General features: G+C 36.1%; 1 protein-coding gene across 1 annotated transcript in view; it reads left to right on the forward strand.

Moving 5' to 3' along the window:
* Positions 1-17,908, forward strand: part of LOC107744770 (leucine-rich repeat-containing protein 75A-like) — a 29,191-nt gene extending 11,283 nt beyond the window's left edge. The window contains exons 2-4 of the mRNA XM_016558578.1: positions 2,620-2,748; positions 5,971-6,083; positions 16,963-17,908. Coding sequence (XP_016414064.1) covers positions 2,620-2,748; positions 5,971-6,083; positions 16,963-17,791 — 1,071 coding nt within the window. The 3' untranslated portion in view covers positions 17,792-17,908. The remainder of the gene's footprint in view (positions 1-2,619; positions 2,749-5,970; positions 6,084-16,962) is intronic.
* The last annotated feature ends 2,234 nt before the right edge of the window (positions 17,909-20,142 follow it).

The raw sequence follows: 20,142 nt of genomic DNA on the forward strand, positions 1-20,142 counted from the left end.
GATTTTTTTGCACCCTCAGATTCCAGATTTTCAAATAGTTGTATCTCGGCCAAATATTGTCCTATCCTAACAAACCATACATCAATGAAAAGCTTATTTATTCAGCTTTGAATGATGATGTATAAATGTATAAATCTCAATTTCGAAAAATTTACCCTTATGACTGGTTTTGTGGTCCAGGTTCACAAATTACACACTACAGTTATAATCAAGAAAATTATAAAAAATTATAATCAAGTACTTTAGATGTGCTATATTTTCAACACATCAAAATAAGTGTAGGCCTACTTTAAAGCATGACAAAAAAATTAAAATGTAATGATTTAAAATGTACTTTACAACTTTTAATTAGAGATTATTACTAAGTGCACTTTTTAAAAGTGTTAAGAAACATGAAATTGTACCCCTTTAAGTACCTTTTATTGAATTAATATTACATTATTTAAGTACAGTTTCTTTAAAAATATACCTTTACGATTTGAAGTACACTAAAAGTGCACATTCAATACAATTAAGTGTACTTTTTTTTCACAAGGGGAAGATTTTTACCCCTAGTAAATGTGAGATTGTTGCTGGAATGCATTTGCAGTATATCCCGCAATGGGGGTTAAAGCATATAATGAGCAAGAGAGTCAAAGGAAAGCATCTCGTGTCCAGTGGTTACCAAGTGCACCTTGTTGCCCGGAAACCATGAACATGGATGGGCCTTTGATTAAATGGAAATCGATTAATCAAGATTCTGCTCCATAGAGGGATGATAATGATAAACCAAGGGTTTTGCTCAGTGTGCACAGTTTAGGTCCGGGGTTTTAGTGTTAGAGAAATTCATTATAAAGTTTATGTTATATGTAGTGACATCAAAATTATTCCGCCTTTTTCCTTAACAAAGATTAACCTTTCCTGAGCTTATTCACTTTGACATACTAATGACGATTTGTTTCATTCACACCCACCCATTTTCTGTTGGTTTGCTGTTGATTATTTAGCTCTGGCTTTAGAGCCCTCACCCCCACACACATTTGCAATTTTTTTAATTGCTGATCCCCCTGGCTGCCCTTTTGCTTTACAGATCGCAAATGTTCGATAATGTAGATTAACTTTTCCTTCAGTTTGGCTTGTTTTGCAGAGTTAAAGGGGTGGTTGACTGTTTTTTTCTAGGCTTGATTGTGTTTATGGGGTGCAGTCTAACATGTGTTAATGCTTCGTTTGTTAAAAAACGCATTATTTTTCACATAATTTACCTTTATTCCACACCTCTCTGTCCCTTCTCCTCTGAACGCGCTGATCATTTCCTGCTTTTATGAAGCCCCTTAAAATTCTGGGTTCTTGACGTAACAGACCCGGGAAGTAACTCGTTGCAATCCCTTTACCAGTCGTTTTTGTAGGCATTAAACTGCCAGAATTTTAAAAGACGATATCTCCGTTTGCATTGAACTTTCAGCTTCGTAACTTTGCAGATATTGTTTATGATCAAACAGCAACATTACACACTAACTAACATTAAAAAAGTGAAATCGCAATCAACCACCCCTTTAAAGGTTTTCTCTTATTCTGTGCTGACAACAAAGTCTGTTCACTTTCTAGGCCCACATTTTGAAATTTAATTTCTATAATTTCAGGAACACTGTTCATACATGAACATCATTGTTAGGAGGTGTATATAAATGTGGCATGCAGATGCACATTTATTAGAAATAAAAAGCTTCTTAGATGACATATCAAAGTTTCAGAATAAGGAAATAAGCTTTAAAGGTAAAAGTTCACCCAAAAATGGAAATTTGCAGAAAATATACTCACACACAGGCCATCCCGACATTCTGACATTTCTTCATCAGAACAGATCTGGAGAAATCTAGCATTACATCACTTGCTCACCAGTGGATCCTCTGCAGTGAATGGGTGCCGTCAGAATGAGAGTCCAACCAACTGATAAAACATCACAATAATCCACTAGTAATCCACATGACTCCAGTCCATCAATAAACGTCTTGTGAAGCAAAAATCTTCACAAGTAATAAACAAATCCATCATTAAGATGTTTTTAATTTTAAACCATCCTCTATCAATAATATTGCTTTCTCCAATGACAAAGTTGTTCCATCTGACTCAGAAGAGAAATGCACAGATCAAGCAGTGTTTACAAGCGAAAACAGTCTAAAACAGTTCTAAACCAATATGTCTATGGATTTGGATGTGAGAGGACAACAGGGGATGGACTTTTTCACTGGCGGAAGCGTTGTTATGGATTATGGACACATTTTTTGGCCAGAAGTAACAGTATAATGTTAAAATGCCTTAATGATGGATTTGTTTAATCACAAACACGCAACTTTTCCCTTCACAAGACTTTAATTGATGGAGTCGTGTGGATTATTTATGGATTATTGTGATGTTTTTATCAGCTGTTTGGACTCTCATTCTGACGGCACCCATTCACTGCGGAGGATCCATTGGTGAGCAAGTAATGTAATGCTAAATTTCTCCAAATCTGTTCTGATGAACAAACAATCTTATCTACATCTTGGACGGCCTGACGGTGAGTAATTTTAATTTTTGGGTTGAACTGCAAGTCTGTAGTTTTCATTCTATTGACCTCCCATATTGTGACTTTTTTTCCAGGATCTGGGAATGGAGTCAACCTCTCTGGACGATGTTCTCTACCGCTATGCCAGTTTCCGCAACCTAGTGGATCCCATTACCCATGATCTCATTATCAGCCTGGCCAAATATATTCACTGCCCAAAGACGGTATAGTGCTTCTGTGATTCGTGACATGCACACCTAAACACACGCACACACACATACCATTTCTGTTCTATTTCTGTATGTTTCTTGTATGTTGTGTTACGTTAATATTTAATGAAAAGTGCCTTATAGCACTGCCTGGACGTCATAGCAGAAAGAAGTGCAAAATGAAACTGTACCATTCCAGTGCAGTGAGCATTAGGATGAAATCCAGTTTCTTAAGCATGTGCGAGTCTCTGATGAGAGGCAGAAGCAGAGATGAAGAGAGCGGAGAGGGTAGAGACAGAGGGAGGTGTATTCGCAGATGAGTCACACACACTAAAGACCAGTCAGCCCTCTTCCACGACTGCTGCTGCTGCTGCACTTAATGAAGCAAGTCAGGCACTATATCACACCACTAACTCCCTGCTCAGCTCCTATAGAGAGCTGCACAAACACCTGACCTCCACCAAAAACAACAAGGATGCCGCCGATTGTTTTCTTTACACTGAGCTCATCATCTCTTCTCTCATGAAATCTGTCAAGAACATGTCCTGGATTTATTTCACCCCAAAATCAAAAGAAAGAAATATAAAATGATATTTTGCTTAAAGAAAATGAATTAATATTATTATATAGGCTATTATGTAGAGAATTTAATATATCATAGTAGTATCTGTATTGTACGTTAATTACCTCTGAATTATATATCTTTAATATTTATATTTTTAATTAAATATTTAATTCATGTAGATTATTATATATTATGTAAAGAATTTAATATATCATAGTAGTATCTGTATTGTAAGTTCTGAATTACAGTTCAAATTGCAGTTCAGTAATTACTTAGTATTCAGCAAAGATGCATTACATTCATCAAAAGTGACATTTACATTGTTACAAAAGATTTCTGTTTTATGAAAGATTTTATATTAATGTGTTTTTTTTTTAACTTGATATTCATTAAAGTATTCTGAAAAAAAAGTAAAAAAAAAAAAAAGGTGTCTTCCAAGGAAATATTAAGCAGCACAACCGTTTCCAACATTTATAATAAGAAATGTTTCTTGAGCACCAAATGTTTCGGGGGAAACACCCTTAACAGATGGCCAGTCCTTGACCTGCACTTTATTATAAAAAAATTGAGAACCAGCCTTAGAAACATGCATGTGCTATAACTTTAACTAAGCAGACATAATGAAATGTCAACTAAAAGTGTGGGGAGTGAGAGTTCGAACTAGTGCGTAAGGTGACATTTTCTCTAAGTGATGTTTTTGTAAGTAGTGATGGAGAGAGACAAAGTAGAGACGAGCTCAGTTATGTGACGAATGGAAAGCTGGGCTGTCTGTTATACTCTCGGAGCTGTCAGAGCCCGCTGGGTGTATGATTACATTGCCAGGGGACCCACTGTCTGTCTGCAGGTGGATGCGCACCAGAGCTGACCAGCCATGAGGCACTGTTAATCTCACCGTCAGCAGCCACTAGGCTTCATTAACACATAGTTTGTGTGTTTTTACAGACATAGTTCTATCTCTGATCCACTGCAGAGGTCAAGGTCTGGCGCAGCAGAGAGATGTGATGGCCGGATTGATTTACATATTGATGTTTCCAGTGCGGATACAGACACCTGAGCACAGACAATGTGTCCTTGATGAAATACTATGTTACTGTTATCTTGGATTCCTGATAAAACAAATGTCATTTGGCCCAGGGTAAGACCTATTAAAAATTTGTCCTGGTCCCTTGAATTTTAGCGCCCATTCTACATATTGAGGTTCAATATTGAGATTGCAAATTTTTAAGGTTCTTAGTTGGAGCCATGAACAGACAAGTGCTAGTACTTGAAACTATACAGATAATTGGTAATATAGTCATGTATGAGCAGTGCCCTCTCATTCACTGAAGTGCACTGGACCTCATTTATTACCTTTAGCAAATCAATGTAATTCCAGTAATAAACCTCTGTACATTTCAGTTGTGATTAATGTGACAAAACAATATTACAGTTAATGGACAATTTGCAGCTCATAATAATTAATTGAAATGTGTTACAAGATTACAGCCAGTGTTGTTTTAGTATTGTTTATATACTATTTAAGTGTTTTAATATTCTGAATTAGCTTTTATTTAAATATTTTCAGTTTTCTTTTTCATTTTCATTTTAAGTTTTAGTCATTTTATGTGCTTTTGTCATTTTTATTAGTTTTGTGATTTTTAAATACTTCTGTTTAGCTTTAATTTCAATTAGTTTTAGTCATTTTATTACTTAAGCTTAAACTTATTTTATCTCAGTTAGTTGCCAAAGGCAACATTTCAAGTTAAAGTTTTTCCAATTAACATTTATATATTTTTTTTATTTCAGCTTTATTTCTATTAACAAAAATGATTTGTAACGTTTTAGTTTTAGCTAATAATAACACCGCTGATGACAGCATGTTGGTTCAGATTAAATTATGGATTCATGATGTACTGGTTCTGTATTAGAGACATTTTTTTCTTTAAATACAGTAGCATCAGACGGTATTGTATATTTAATTATTTTTATATTTAGATTACCACTGCAGTCATCTTTGCATTTCTATAGTTTATTATAATTAATCAAGAATATTAAATATAATCTTTACCAAATCTCAAAATGAGTATCCATGTTCATACAAAATCTCCAATTAATTCTGAATTCACAAAATAGTATAGAATTTTTATATTTATTAGCCATCTATTGGTTATCTTCCAGAATTGTAACATCAGTGTATCCCTAGATTTAATTATTCCAGCCCTGCAGGTGTATGCAGTGCTTTTCTTTTTCGGTAACTTACGTGTTAAACATTGGCAGAAATAGTTTCTGTCTGGAGGAGTGTGGCAGTTACTCGAGGCAGTGTGTATGAGTGTTCGTGTCTCTCTGCAAATTGAATTGCTTTAGGCAGTGATGAATGTGAGTAAAAATAATAAAGCTTTTCAGAGATAGCCATACAATACATCAATATGTCGCTAATACATTACATTCTTATGCATTTTACCAAATCACACACATACATACTCACAGAACCTCAGATGACCTAATGATAGAGCCAGACTGTGTTTGTGACATGTCGGTCAGTCCATATAGCTTTGCTCCTCTGTCATCATAAATGTAAACAAAAGTTGTATTTTACCTTGAGGGCTCAGATACCCTGATCTTCTGCCAATCCCCATTAACCTGCTGTGTGTTACATCTGATTGATGTGATCTCTCTCTCTCTGTCTTTATCAGGAGGGAGATGCTTTGGGTGCCATGGAGAAGGTGTGCCGTCAGCTGACCTACCACCTGAGCCCGCACTCCCAGTGGAGACGGCAGGGGCTGCTGAAGAGGAAGCCACAGGCCTGGTACTTAGTTACTGTCCGCCTCTGTGTAAAAGTAATGAGCTTCTGTTATGAATATTTGTTCAATATGCAGTACATTTTCAAATATTTGTTTGGCTACATAGCTCTTCTGTAGGGTAAAACTTGCATGCAAGCCATATTAATGTACAGTTTGTGAATCATTCCTTTAAATGAATTCTTTTTAATGAATCAGTCACATTGATTTACAAATGATTCACTGATTCATTAGCAAAATCCTTATCCATGAAGGGCCATTAATGTTGGCCATTAATGTTTCCTATTCTGGTTCCTTTTCTTTTTCCTTTTTGTTTCTTTTCTTATTTTCTCTCTGATGTCCAGCTCTCTCCTGCCACATAAGTACTTTCATTTCACATGAAAGCATTGCATTTAATGCTACATTATAAATTACATTGATGCATGTATCCCTTCAGCCCACACACAGTAGCCTAGTGGCTCACAAGTGCCTCACTTTGTTCATTAATTAAAGTGATTAGTTGGTTTAAAAATAAAAGGCTTTCCGACTTTGCAGAGCAGGCAGTCAAAATGATTCATCGCTTTGCCAGTTGTTTGTCCGTGTACTGATTCGTCAGCACTTAGGGATTAATTATGATTTAAAAACCGCATGGCTAATGAAGCGTTTCATATGAGGATTGGGTTCTACATTTCTGATGTCCCCAAATTGTATTAATACACAATATTGCATATTATATCCCCAGAACAGCTGTGTATACCATCCAAATCTCATCACCTGTGAATTGGCTTCTCAGTGGGGCTTTCAGCACTTTCTTCTCTGTCCATTGAGGATAAGAGCTGTGTTTATTCTGCAGAGTGAGTCAGTGAATGAAAGAGCAGCCTCCCACTGCGTGCCGTGTGTTTTTTTGCTAACACATGGTTCTGTGGTGTAGACTCATACTTATGTGGCTCTTTTCCAACAGCCATTAATATAGTCAAAACACAGACTGTGTAATGTGTAAATGAGGAAATACTAGGCTCTATTTATTTCCTGTGTCGATGGATACACTTTAGATTAGCTGACGCTTTACTCTGTTCCCTAACTTATGTATGCAAGGATAAAACAGCTGAACTCCCCGCAGTTCGTTCACTGCATCGACTGCTTTGGTTAAGCTGGAATGTGAAGGCATGTGTTCTGCATAGACCGGATTCGATACCTTCTCCTTTTTATCCGCTCCGGTTGTATTGTCTAATCCTCACCGGGTGCTTTTTGTTGATGGAGCACTGCTGTTTGTCTGAGTCACACCACACACGGCTCTTCATTTGTTACGCTTATGTTCTGTACTGTGTGGCGTGGGTTATTGTCACAGATGCAGCTGTTGGGGTTTAAAACGGGAAGTGTTTCTCAAACAGCATTCTCACCTCTCCTTGGGCGTGTTGCCGATTCTTGTGTGCCTCTGAGGGTCTCCTTATTCTCTGTTTGAACTTCCTCAAGCGCTTTTGTTTGTTCTGCCTGAACTCTGCGTTTACTGATGTGATTTCATCAGATCGGCAGTAATGGGATTGTCCAGTGGAAATAGGAGCTCAAATAATTTCACAGCCTGAAGGTGCAAACAGGAAAGAAAACAAGGCAATAGTTCAACTAAAATGAAAATTCAGTCACTATTTTCTTAAATTCTTGTGTTTCAAAACCAGATTTGATTTGATATGATATGATTTTCTTTTTTTCATGGATTACAAAAAGAATAATTTATAGCAGAATAAGCAAGCTGCTTGTTAATGAAAGTAAATGGTGAGTGCACTGCAGATTTTCAAGTGAAAACTTTCAGTGAATAACAATAACAATGTTGGTCTGATTCTCAAACAAAGCTCTCATATGGTATTAGAAGGCTTGTAATATAGAGAACATTTAGTGCAACTGAAAAAGGTTCCATGGATGTTGAAGGTTCTTCATGGAACTAAAGATGTCAATAAGGAAACTTTATTTTTAAGAGTGTATATTAAATGTGAGGTTTGAAAGAGCATCCTATATTTTACTTTGGAAAAATTCAGTAATGTCAATTTATTATTATGTATACTATTATAATATTAATTAATATTTTAAATTAGTTTTTATTTTCATAATTTCAGTTTTCATTTTAAATTTAGTATACGTTTTCGTAATTTTATGTGCTTTTGTCGTTTATATTAGTTTTTGTAACATTTCTTTTTAAATTTAATGGATTTTTATTTTTTATCAGTTAATTAATTTTTATTTTTTATTTCAGATTTATTTCTAGTAATATTGGTACTTAACTTAAAATAATTTAATTCTAATTTTCATGCTTTGAATGTGAAGTTTTAATCTAATATCTATATTTTATTTTATTTCAGCTTTATTTTAATCAACAAAACATTTTTTAGTTTTAGTTAACAGTAACAACAGTGAAATTCAGCCAAGCATTCATGATGATTTCATTTTTAACTCTCATCATTTTATGTCTCCTTCAGTTACCCTTCTCTTTCTCTCTCTTAATGATTCCACCCTCTTTGCTCTAGTAATAGCTAAGTGCTAACATGACCTTAACCTCGTCCGCCGGTCAGACTGAGACAGTCTCTCAGACAGGTGTCCCATTTTCTTTGAGAGAATTCACACGTAACAGATGTTGGGCTGTAATATGGCTCATAGTGTGTGTGCAGTTTAATGTATGTGCCTCCATGCAAATATTTACACTGAAGCTACATCAATTCTGATTTGCAATTCTACATATAACTGGAGGAAATTATACATCTGCTCCGGATGTGTTGTCTGTTAGTTTATCCAATAACATGCATTTAACTTCAGTGTAAATACATACTGTATTTATATACGATAAAGTTTATTTATTAGCACAGCAGTATACGTCAAGATGCAGGTGTGAGAAAAAGACCTGAATGTTTGCATTTGTTTGGGGCGTTTTTTTTTCCTGACAGTATCGCCCACTCTCACTGAATATAATATATTAGTCGACAGTCAAATTGCTTACTGCAAATGGAACAATATAAACAGATCTTTATGAACACAAGATATCTGAAAGCTGTATTATTTGGATTGCTTCTTCGAAACAAAACCTGTTAAGTGGAATCTAGTATGCCATAGACCTACTACTACATGACCTTGTTTCATGGACTGAAATGTGAAACGCATTGTGCACGTCTGGTCTGCATGTGGTGAAGCGTCTGCAGTCCAGTGGAGACCCTTTGGTCCATAACAAGCAGCCCACGGCTGTCAGGAGCCGGTGAGGAATGTCTTTCTCATCTCAACACAGGAAGACCGGAGCTTTCTGGATCATCATGTCCAGAGGCGACAGTGTTTTATCTAGCTTTAGCATATGATCTGCCTCCATAACACCCACATTAATAGCAAACTCACTGGTTTTTGATAGCTAGAATTGTGAGGGGAGAAGAAAGATAGAGAGTTGTGTTAAACAAAAAAGGGATTTGAGAATATAAAACAGGAGTAGAAGAGGGTGTGGAATAAGGGCTGTTGTGAAATCATACTGTCATCTCTCAGGCATGTCTGCTGAATTCGTTCTGCCTTCTAAATTTTCCCTCCTGTTTTTCATCCCTCTATTTTCTCCTCATATGATCTCTTGAGTCCTTCTAATGCCGCCTCAGATTACCTCACAGTTCTGCCTTTTGCTAGTTTTTCAGTGGCTTAAGCTCTCGTTTCGTGCCTCTTTCTCTCTTGTTGTCTTCCTGTCCTTTTCTGCTCATGCTCTTTACTGCCTGAGAGCAGAAACAGCAGGTTTCTAATGTGGCGTGATGATGAAATTGCAATAGGCTATTGATATTCATTCCTGCCCTGTTACTTACAGCTTTCTGCATCTCTGGCTTTTTCAATTTCATTCCCTGTCTGTTTTTATTCAAGCAGTGACTTAGACATTTAATTTGGCACATGGCAACTACCTGCCTCCAATTAGTGGTATCTTTATATTAATGCTTTTTTTATTGATTTGCATAGCTGTCCAGACAGCTGTCATGTCAGAGTCATTGATGCCTGAAAGGATGAGTAAAAAGGAGCTGTTTGACAAAGGAAATTGCTTGAACTCAGCTTTTAAAATTCACATAAAGTCATTACACGGAGAGCTTAAAGCTGCTGGCATTTTGCACGAAAAGGGTACAAAATTTGACCTGAATGTCAAATGTTGGACGTCAATCTCAGGAAGTCAGCTAAATATTAGTTGTTTTCGTTTTATGTTATGTTATATATTATGTTTATATTATATTTTTTCAAGAGTAAAAAGTATTTATAAACATTGAGAAAATGGACTGAGATGACTAATCTTCCCATCATGACGTAAAAAGATCCAAATTATGTGATTTATTATAGATGTCGAAAATCTCATACAGTAAAATGTAGTCTTAACAAAATAGCTACATATTAAACAAATAGATTTTTTAATAATTAATTGAATATCAGCTTAACAGATCAGGTCAAAATCATGATTTTTGTATGATTAGGATATAAACCCAAAGCAATGGGAGACCAAAGTGTACTGCATTCATGAAAAGTGCTTGCTATTTTAAATGATAGAATATTTTGTGCATCATACTAAGCAACATTTTAACTAAAAACGAATTATTAGTGCACACATTCAGTCATCCTTGCATCCACTGCAAAAGAAGGTTTATTTCAGGCTTTATTTCAATGATGGTATTCCTTCATTTTGCTCTGATAGTCACACAGTGCTGACATTTCAGTGTGTTGGAGATTAGAGCAGTATAATGATAGACTCTGCACTTAATTGGTCATAATTACCACAATTATTATCCAAGAGTCTTTAACATATTATCCGAGGGTCTTAGGCCATTTTTATTGACCTACATTCAGGGTCGGTAAAATTTTTGTATATTTTTGAAAGATGTGTCTTATGTTCACTGAAGGCTGTGTTTATTTTATCAAAAATACAGTAAAACAGTAATAATGTGAAATATATGAAAATGTAATTTATTCCTGTGATGGCAAAGCTGAATTTTCAGGAGTCATTACTCCAGTCGGCAGTCATATCAGTCTTCAGAAATCCAACATATTATCCGAGGGTCTTAGGCCATTTTTATTGACCTACATTCAGGGTCGGTAAGATTTTTGTATATTTTTGAAAGATGTGTCTTATGTTCACTGAAGGCTGTGTTTATTTTATCAAAAATACAGTAAAACAGTAATAATGTGAAATATATGAAAATGTAATTTATTCCTGTGATGGCAAAGCTGAATTTTCAGGAGTCATTACTCCAGTCGGCAGTCATATCAGTCTTCAGAAATCATTCTATATGCTCAATATGCTCAAGAAACATTTCTTATTATTATTATGTTATTCACTTCTTTATTTTAAAAAAATCTTACTGACCCCAAACTTTTAAACAGAGATATATCCCAGCTATGTAAATGATGGATTTGCAGTAATTTTCTTATACCACTTTTTATGTAGAAGACTGATTTTCGGGGTTGGGTGTTTGAGTTTTCCTTTCTCTTCCTCTATGACAGAATGTGAATGAACTGTAACAATGCAATACAGTATGGCGCGTCTCTGACACCCTGCTGCTCTTCAGTTTGATTGTAATTGAAAGGGTTTATTTCTGTAGAGCTGCGAATGAGAAACTTCAACCTTAATGTCTTAAGTCAAATATTTGTTCCAATCTATCACACTGACATAATAACCTGATTTTATTTACAGTCACAGGAAAGACGATGCAACGGAAGGGTTTTTGACAGCACACACCTGCTGCCAGGTCGATAATTAGTCTTGTGTGAAAAAAAATGCAAATGATGGGAGTAAAGACTCCATACTAACCAAGAAATCGAAAATGTAGATTTGCTTGTCATTCTCTTTGTTGCATTGTGCAGCATTTTTCATTCAAGGGGTGATTTAAATTACAGATACATTAAAAAGCTACATTAAGTAAATTAAGCATTAAGTAGATTGCTAAATCTCTGATTACACACAGCCTTGTATATCCATTCCTGCTTTCTAAGCAGTCAAAAGCTGCTTTTGTGTCATATATTGCATATGAAAAACAGAGCATATGCAACCAATGATTCCTCAAACCAGAGAAATATTTAAGCAATTTTGGCAATTAAGAGATTTTTTTTTTTTAATGTAAGAACAGTGTAAAAAATTATGTAAAAGCTTATGAAATTTTCCTCAAACCAGAGAGATATTTAAGCAATTTTGGCAATTAAGAGATTTTTTTTAAAAATGTAAGAACAGTGTAAAAAATTATGTAAAAGCTTATGAAATTTTTGTCTTAAAGGGATAGTTCACCCAAAAATGAAAATTACCCCATGATTTACTCAGCCTCAAGTCATCCAAGGTATATATGACTTCCTTCTTTAGACAAATACAATCGGAGTTATATTTAAAAATGTCCTGGCTCTTCCAAGCTTTATAATGGCAGTGAATGGGGGTCCAGATTTTGAAGCAAAATAAAGTGTGTCCATCCATCATAAAAAGTGCTCCACACACTCCGGGGGATTAATAAAGGCCTTCTGGAACGAAGCAATGCGTTTGTATAAGAAAAATATCCATATTTACAACTTTATAAACCATAATCTCTAGCTTCCACTAACTGTCGTACGCGTGTTCATGAGAGAGTGGCATTTCATTTTTGGGTGAACTATACCTTTAAGTTTTTAAAGTCACATGGCGAATGCCATTTTGCTAAAAGATAAGTTTTAATATTTCTGCTTGACTTCCCTCCTTCGTTAATGAGAACATTTCGAAATGATCAAATGCTGAGGAGAGAATATAAGTGGGTCAGATGCATTCAGGGTGAGATTGCTGAGAGAGGGAAAGGCTTTTTCTCTTAGAGAGCGTGGGATTCGGGATCCTGGCCAGTAATATCAGGAGAGTTGATATCCTGTTCTGGTTTAGCCATTTCCTTGACTTTGCTGCTGTTTTATTTGCTAGGTCAATGACAGGATCAGAGTGCGGCAGGAAATATATAATTCAGAATGAGCATATAGCATGTCAAATCAGGATGCTTATTATTCCTCTCTCTTCCTCAAATGCCAGTTATATAAAAAGATATATGCATGTCCTGGTGTGAATTAGCAACGGCCACATTATGAATTAGTATTCTTGACATTTCTTTTCTCGCTTTCACTCTTTCTCTCTTCACTCGCACACTGGCAAGCTGTGGTGGCACACTGAGCTTATTATGAGTCTGCTGCATGTGCAGCGGTTAAAGCAACACATTTGTTCTCTTTTACTTAATAAATCAGCTTCTCTTCCTGCCTTCGTCTTTTGTTCCCTATATCGCTCCATTTATCTATCTCTCGTAGGTTATTAATCCATATTTGACAATAACAACTGACATCATGATTAAATTAACTCTTAAATTCTATGTTGTTTGTATTTCCAGGGGCTGTTTTGAATCTGTAATAATGCATTTACAGAAAATGAATCCTTTCAATCAGATCTCAATTCCCCTCAATAAGCCGATATCCTGAGTCTTTGATAGTCTCTGAGTTTTAATAAAATGTTAAAGCTGGTATGAGTTTCAATAAATTAGGCTGTATAGTCTATTCTTTTATTATTATTATTATTATTATTATTATAGCTTTATTTCAATGATGGTATTCCTTCATTTTGCTCTGATAGTCACACAGTGCTGACATTTCAGTGTGTTGGAGATTAGAGCAGTATAATGATAGACTCTGCACTTAATTGGTCATAATTACCACAATTATTATCCAAGAGTCTTCAACATATTATCCGAGGGTCTTAGGCCATTTTTATTGACCTACATTCAGGGTCGGTAAGATTTTTGTATATTTTTGAAAGATGTGTCTTATGTTCACTGAAGGCTGTGTTTATTTTATCAAAAATACAGTAAAACAGTAATAATGTGAAATATATGAAAATGTAATTTATTCCTGTGATGGCAAAGCTGAATTTTCAGGAGTCATTACTCCAGTCGGCAGTCATATCAGTCTTCAGAAATCATTCTATATGCTCAATATGCTCAAGAAACATTTCTTATTATTATTATGTTATTCACTTCTTTATTTTAAAAAAATCTTACTGACCCCAAACTTTTAAACAGAGATATATCCCAGCTATGTAAATGATGGATTTGCAGTAATTTTCTTATACCACTTTTTATGTAAAAGACTGATTTTCGGGGTTGGGTGTTTGAGTTTTCCTTTCTTTTCCTCTATGACAGAATGTGAATGAACTGTAACAATGCAATACAGTATGGCGCGTCTCTGACACCCTGCTGCTCTTCAGTTTGATTGTAATTGAAAGGGTTTATTTCTGTAGAGCTGCGAATGAGAAACTTCAACCGTAATGTCTTAAGTCAAATATTTGTTCCAATCTATCACACTGACATAATAACCTGATTTTATTTACAGTCACAGGAAAGACGATGCAACGGAAGGGTTTTTGACAGCACACACCTGCTGCCAGGTCGATAATTAGTCTTGTGTGAAAAAAAATGCAAATGATGGGAGTAAAGACTCCATACTAACCAAGAAATCGAAAATGTAGATTTGCTTGTCATTCTCTTTGTTGCATTGTGCAGCATTTTTCATTCAAGGGGTGATTTAAATTACAGATACATTAAAAAGCTACATTAAGTAAATTAAGCATTAAGTAGATTGCTAAATCTCTGATTACACACAGCCTTGTATATCCATTCCTGCTTTCTAAGCAGTCAAAAGCTGCTTTTGTGTCATATATTGCATATGAAAAACAGAGCATATGCAACCAATGATTCCTCAAACCAGAGAGATATTTAAGCAATTTTGGCAATTAAGAGATTTTTTTTAAAAATGTAAGAACAGTGTAAAAAATTATGTAAAAGCTTATGAAATTTTTGTCTTAAAGGGATAGTTCACCCAAAAATGAAAATTACCCCATGATTTACTCAGCCTCAAGTCATCCAAGGTATATATGACTTCCTTCTTTAGACAAATACAATCGGAGTTATATTTAAAAATGTCCTGGCTCTTCCAAGCTTTATAATGGCAGTGAATGGGGGTCCAGATTTTGAAGCAAAATAAAGTGTGTCCATCCATCATAAAAAGTGCTCCACACACTCCGGGGGATTAATAAAGGCCTTCTGGAACGAAGCAATGCGTTTGTATAAGAAAAATATCCATATTTACAACTTTATAAACCATAATCTCTAGCTTCCACTAACTGTCGTACGCGTGTTCATGAGAGAGTGGCATTTCATTTTTGGGTGAACTATACCTTTAAGTTTTTAAAGTCACATGGCGAATGCCATTTTGCTAAAAGATAAGTTTTAATATTTCTGCTTGACTTCCCTCCTTCGTTAATGAGAACATTTCGAAATGATCAAATGCTGAGGAGAGAATATAAGTGGGTCAGATGCATTCAGGGTGAGATTGCTGAGAGAGGGAAAGGCTTTTTCTCTTAGAGAGCGTGGGATTCGGGATCCTGGCCAGTAATATCAGGAGAGTTGATATCCTGTTCTGGTTTAGCCATTTCCTTGACTTTGCTGCTGTTTTATTTGCTAGGTCAATGACAGGATCAGAGTGGGGCAGGAAATATATAATTCAGAATGAGCATATAGCATGTCAAATCAGGATGCTTATTATTCCTCTCTCTTCCTCAAATGCCAGTTATATAAAAAGATATATGCATGTCCTGGTGTGAATTAGCAACGGCCACATTATGAATTAGTATTCTTGACATTTCTTTTCTCGCTTTCACTCTTTCTCTCTTCACTCGCACACTGGCAAGCTGTGGTGGCACACTGAGCTTATTATGAGTCTGCTGCATGTGCAGCGGTTAAAGCAACACATTTGTTCTCTTTTACTTAATAAATCAGCTTCTCTTCCTGCCTTCGTCTTTTGTTCCCTATATCGCTCCATTTATCTATCTCTCGTAGGTTATTAATCCATATTTGACAATAACAACTGACATCATGATTAAATTAACTCTTAAATTCTATGTTGTTTGTATTTCCAGGGGCTGTTTTGAATCTGTAATAATGCATTTACAGAAAATGAATCCTTTCAATCAGATCTCAATTCCCCTCAATAAGCCGATATCCTGAGTCTTTGATAGTCTCTGAGTTTTAATAAAATGTTAAAGCTGGTATGAGTTTCAATAAATTAGGCTGTATAGTCTATTCTTTTATTATTATTATTATTATTATTATTATAAAATGTAGTTCCTCAACCTTTCTAAAGCCCTTTTTGCTCTACTCATATAAGTCCGTTTGCTCCTGCCCTACATGTCTTCTTTAGACACTAATGACTGTTACGGTTACTTTAGCAATTTCATGTGCTTCCATTTGTAAAAATCTGGTACCAGAATAGTATGGATGAGAGTTCTAATAGTCTAATTATAATACATTTTATATAATGAATTTTGTTGCCACAGGAAATGTCCATGCTAAAAGGTCTCATGTCAAACAGCATAGGGTTCTGGAAGAGACCATTTGAATATGTGAGCAGAGCTGCTGTATGTATGTAGGGTCCATGCCACACCTGCCAGTGTCAGTGACTTAAGATAATTTAATGGCCATACATTTTCTTGCCATACTAATGTTCATAAAAATAAACTGTGTTTTTTATTTTTATTTTATTAAAATAATTATATATTTTTTTAAATATTAGATTTATTTATTTATTTGCAGCATTTCATGTGTTGTTTCATGTTATGTTTTTTTATTTTAATTCTACTGTATATCAGCACAGGGCCAGATTATCATTTTTAATGAAATTCCCAGCTAACCAGCAAATGTGTCCTAGTTTTATTAGTGAACTCTTAGAATTTGTAGAATTCTTAATATTTTCTTTCCTTCGGTTAATATTTAATAAGGTTAATATTTTCTCTCCTCCATTTCAGACTTATAAAATGCAATAAAAAGTTAATTCCCCCACCTCCATACACATTATTACTCTCTATCTGCTTCTTTTTCTCTTTCTCAGTCTGAAATCAGTTCTTTCAAGCCCTCCATCCAGTGGGACATTAGAACTGTCTGGCATCCCTCTTGGAGTGAAAGACATGGAGCGTCTCTGTGCCTACCTGCATCACCACGCATCCCGCATCGGCAGCGTAGAGATGGGCTTCACCGAGCTCACAGACGATGCCTTCCTTCTGCTCCTCCCTATGCTGGCGTCTCTTCCCCGCCTTGAGACTCTGGCCCTCAATGGCAACAGGATGACCCGTGCTGTGCTCAAAGAGCTCACGGACACACTGAAGGACCCGGACAGCTTCCCCAGCGTCACCTGGATCGACCTGGGGAACAACGTTGACATCTTCTCCCTCCCACAACCATTTCTGGTGAGTCTGCGCAAGCGCTGCCCCAAACAGGGCAACCTTCCCACCATCCTGGAGTTCGGCGAGAGCCAGGCCAGCGAGCCAGAGGGCAGAGTGGATGAAGACGATGCAGATGATACAAACAGGACAGAGAGTATGGGAGAACTCAGATCTGAGGTAGAAGAAGAGATTGACGGTGAGATGGAGATCGAGGACATGATGGAGGAGTTGCTGGACTTTGACAGGGAGGTGCAAGGCAAGGAGGATGAGGACGATAGTATGTGGACCTTGGAGGAGCAGCGGCTGGTAAAAGATCCAGTTGCAAAGCGGAGCAAAGAGAAGAGGGTGTTCAAAGCAGAGGGCGAAGAGGACTTACAAAGCCAGTCTTCCCATCTGTCCTGCTCCAGCCAGTCACAGCACTCTTCTGGAGCCATCGAGCCTTTAAGAGAAGACTCTGTGCCAGACCAGTTAGCATGTCCTTCGAACAACCCTACCTGATTGAAGCCACTGTGTAATTTGATTAGAGTCTGGTCCCTTTAAGAAAAAGAGAAAGCGTGACAGGCTTGTTTTCAGACTGGGTTATCCATGAAGTCAAGGGTTTTATAGGGTTGACAATCACAGCGGTTGTCTGTTGTTGCAAAGGAGAAAAGAATCACTTGTGAGGTAACAAAAAATATCAAATGTACCTTCTCATTCAGGTTTTTCCCTTCACTGTCATGTTAATGTGTAGATCCAGTCACAAAGCAAATAAAAGAGGGTGTCAAAAGCAGGGGTGAAGAGGACTTACAAAGCCTTTTGCTCCAGCCTTTCACAGCACTTCTCTGGAGGCAACAAGCCCTTAAGAGAAGATTTTGTCCCAGACCAGTTAGCATGTCATTCGGGCAGTCCTACCTGATTGAACCCACTGTCTAATTTGATTTCTGAGTCTGTAACCTTCATCCCTTTAAAAAGAGAGAATGGTAGGAAGAGCGTGATAGGCTTGTTTTTAGTTACCCATGAAGTCATGGGATTCAGCAGGTTTAAAAGGGAAGACAATCATGGCTGCTGTCTGTTTTTGAAAAGAAGAAATGAATCACTTATGAGGTAAAAAAAAAAAAAAATCAAATATACCTTGACATTCAGGTTTCCCCCTTCACTGTCATAAAAATGTAAAATATCCACAAAGTGGAGCAAACAGAATAGGGCGTCCAAAACCAATCTTCCCATCTGTCTTGCTCCAGCCAGTCACAGCACTCCTCTGGAGCCATCGAGCCTTTAAGAGAAGACTTAGTCCAAAAACAGTTAGCATGTCATTCAGACAACGCTACCTGATTGAAGCCGCTGTTTTATTAAATTAGTGTCTGTAAACTTCGTCCCTTTAAGAAAAAGAGAAAGTGTGACTGGCTTGTTTTCAGACTGGGTTATTCATGAAGTCATGCAATTCAGAATGGTTTTATAGGGTTGAAAATCACGGTGGTTGTCTGTTGTTGCAAAGGAGAAATGGTTCACTTGTTAGGTAAAAAATATCAAATATACCTTCTCATTCAGGTTTTCCCTGTCATCATAAAAAATAACCATCATAAAAATATCAAATATACCTTCTCATTCAGGTTTTCCCCGTCGCCATAAAAAATATCCATCATAAAAATATAAAATATACCTTGTCATTCAGGTTTTCCCCATCATCATAAAAATTATCCATCATAAACAATATAAAATATACCTTCTCATTCAGGTTTTGTCTTAACCATGAACCTCTGTGTGCCTATGTGCCTGTTCAAACCCCTGCTGGAGAAGCGTGTGTGTGTAGGTGCACATTTAGATCAACATGCTGGATATAAGCAGATTGGTTTGGACGTCATGAATTGGTGTGTCCATCCATGCATCTGACTGTCACAAGCATCATGTTCTCTCCAGCAGTGGAAAACAACCTAAATTCTATTCAATATCGTCCATTGAATATGCATGTCCCGGGTTTCAGGCGGATGGGACGCTGATGAGCTCAGATTAAGTGCCCCTAATTTATACAGTGGAAAACCAAAATTTTGTCACAGTGTTGGCCCAAAACAGTATGTTTGATTGATACAGCAGTGGGACTGAAGCCAAAGAGAAAAGACTCACTCCACAGAAAAAAAAAAAAAGTGTTGTTTGGCTATATGATAGTAATAGTTATTCTGTTGTTGCTGCTTGACATGGATTTTGAAGTCAGTGTAAGGTTTCTTAGCTCTGTTCTTTAAACTCTGTTCTTTAAAATAGATCCTTTAAACACTAAAATGATATTAAGATTTTGTTTCTATTTATCCACTGTTATTAAATGATAAAGGTATTTCATAGTATAAGCATCTATTTAGTGCCTAATTAAAATTTTACATTATTTAAATGTAATTCAAACTAGTTCTGATATGCCAGTAAATTAAAAGTATTGTTTCAAAGACAATGCATATTTGATTAGACAGATTTGAAAACAGTTGTTTTATTTCATTATTTAAAATTACGTAATAGAGAACTAGGATTTATTATATCTCGTTACTAGGCTACTTTGTATAATATCATGCTTGCATGCAAAAATCTTGTTCAGTGTTATTTTAAGTAAAATTAGCACCCTCCCCGAATGATGGTTTATAAAATTAATTATTAAGCCTAATTAAAGGAAGCTCCTGTAATAAAGTTAACCAATATATTTCAGATTATCATATCATTTTATTATGGTCACCAGGTAGCCTCAAAATATCCTGCTGTTTTTCAAAGCCATACTTCTAGACAAGTTCTGCCATTACAGAAAGGGAATTATGATGATAAAAGTGCACTGAGGAGCTATGATCAATGAATTTTGTCAGTATTTCTGTATTCCCACAATGGTTAGCAAATAG

This window comes from Sinocyclocheilus rhinocerous, unplaced genomic scaffold, assembly GCF_001515625.1.
Source record: "Sinocyclocheilus rhinocerous isolate Xijiao unplaced genomic scaffold, SAMN03320098_v1.1 scaffold738, whole genome shotgun sequence".
In the NCBI taxonomy this organism is placed as follows: Eukaryota; Metazoa; Chordata; class Actinopteri; order Cypriniformes; family Cyprinidae; genus Sinocyclocheilus; species Sinocyclocheilus rhinocerous.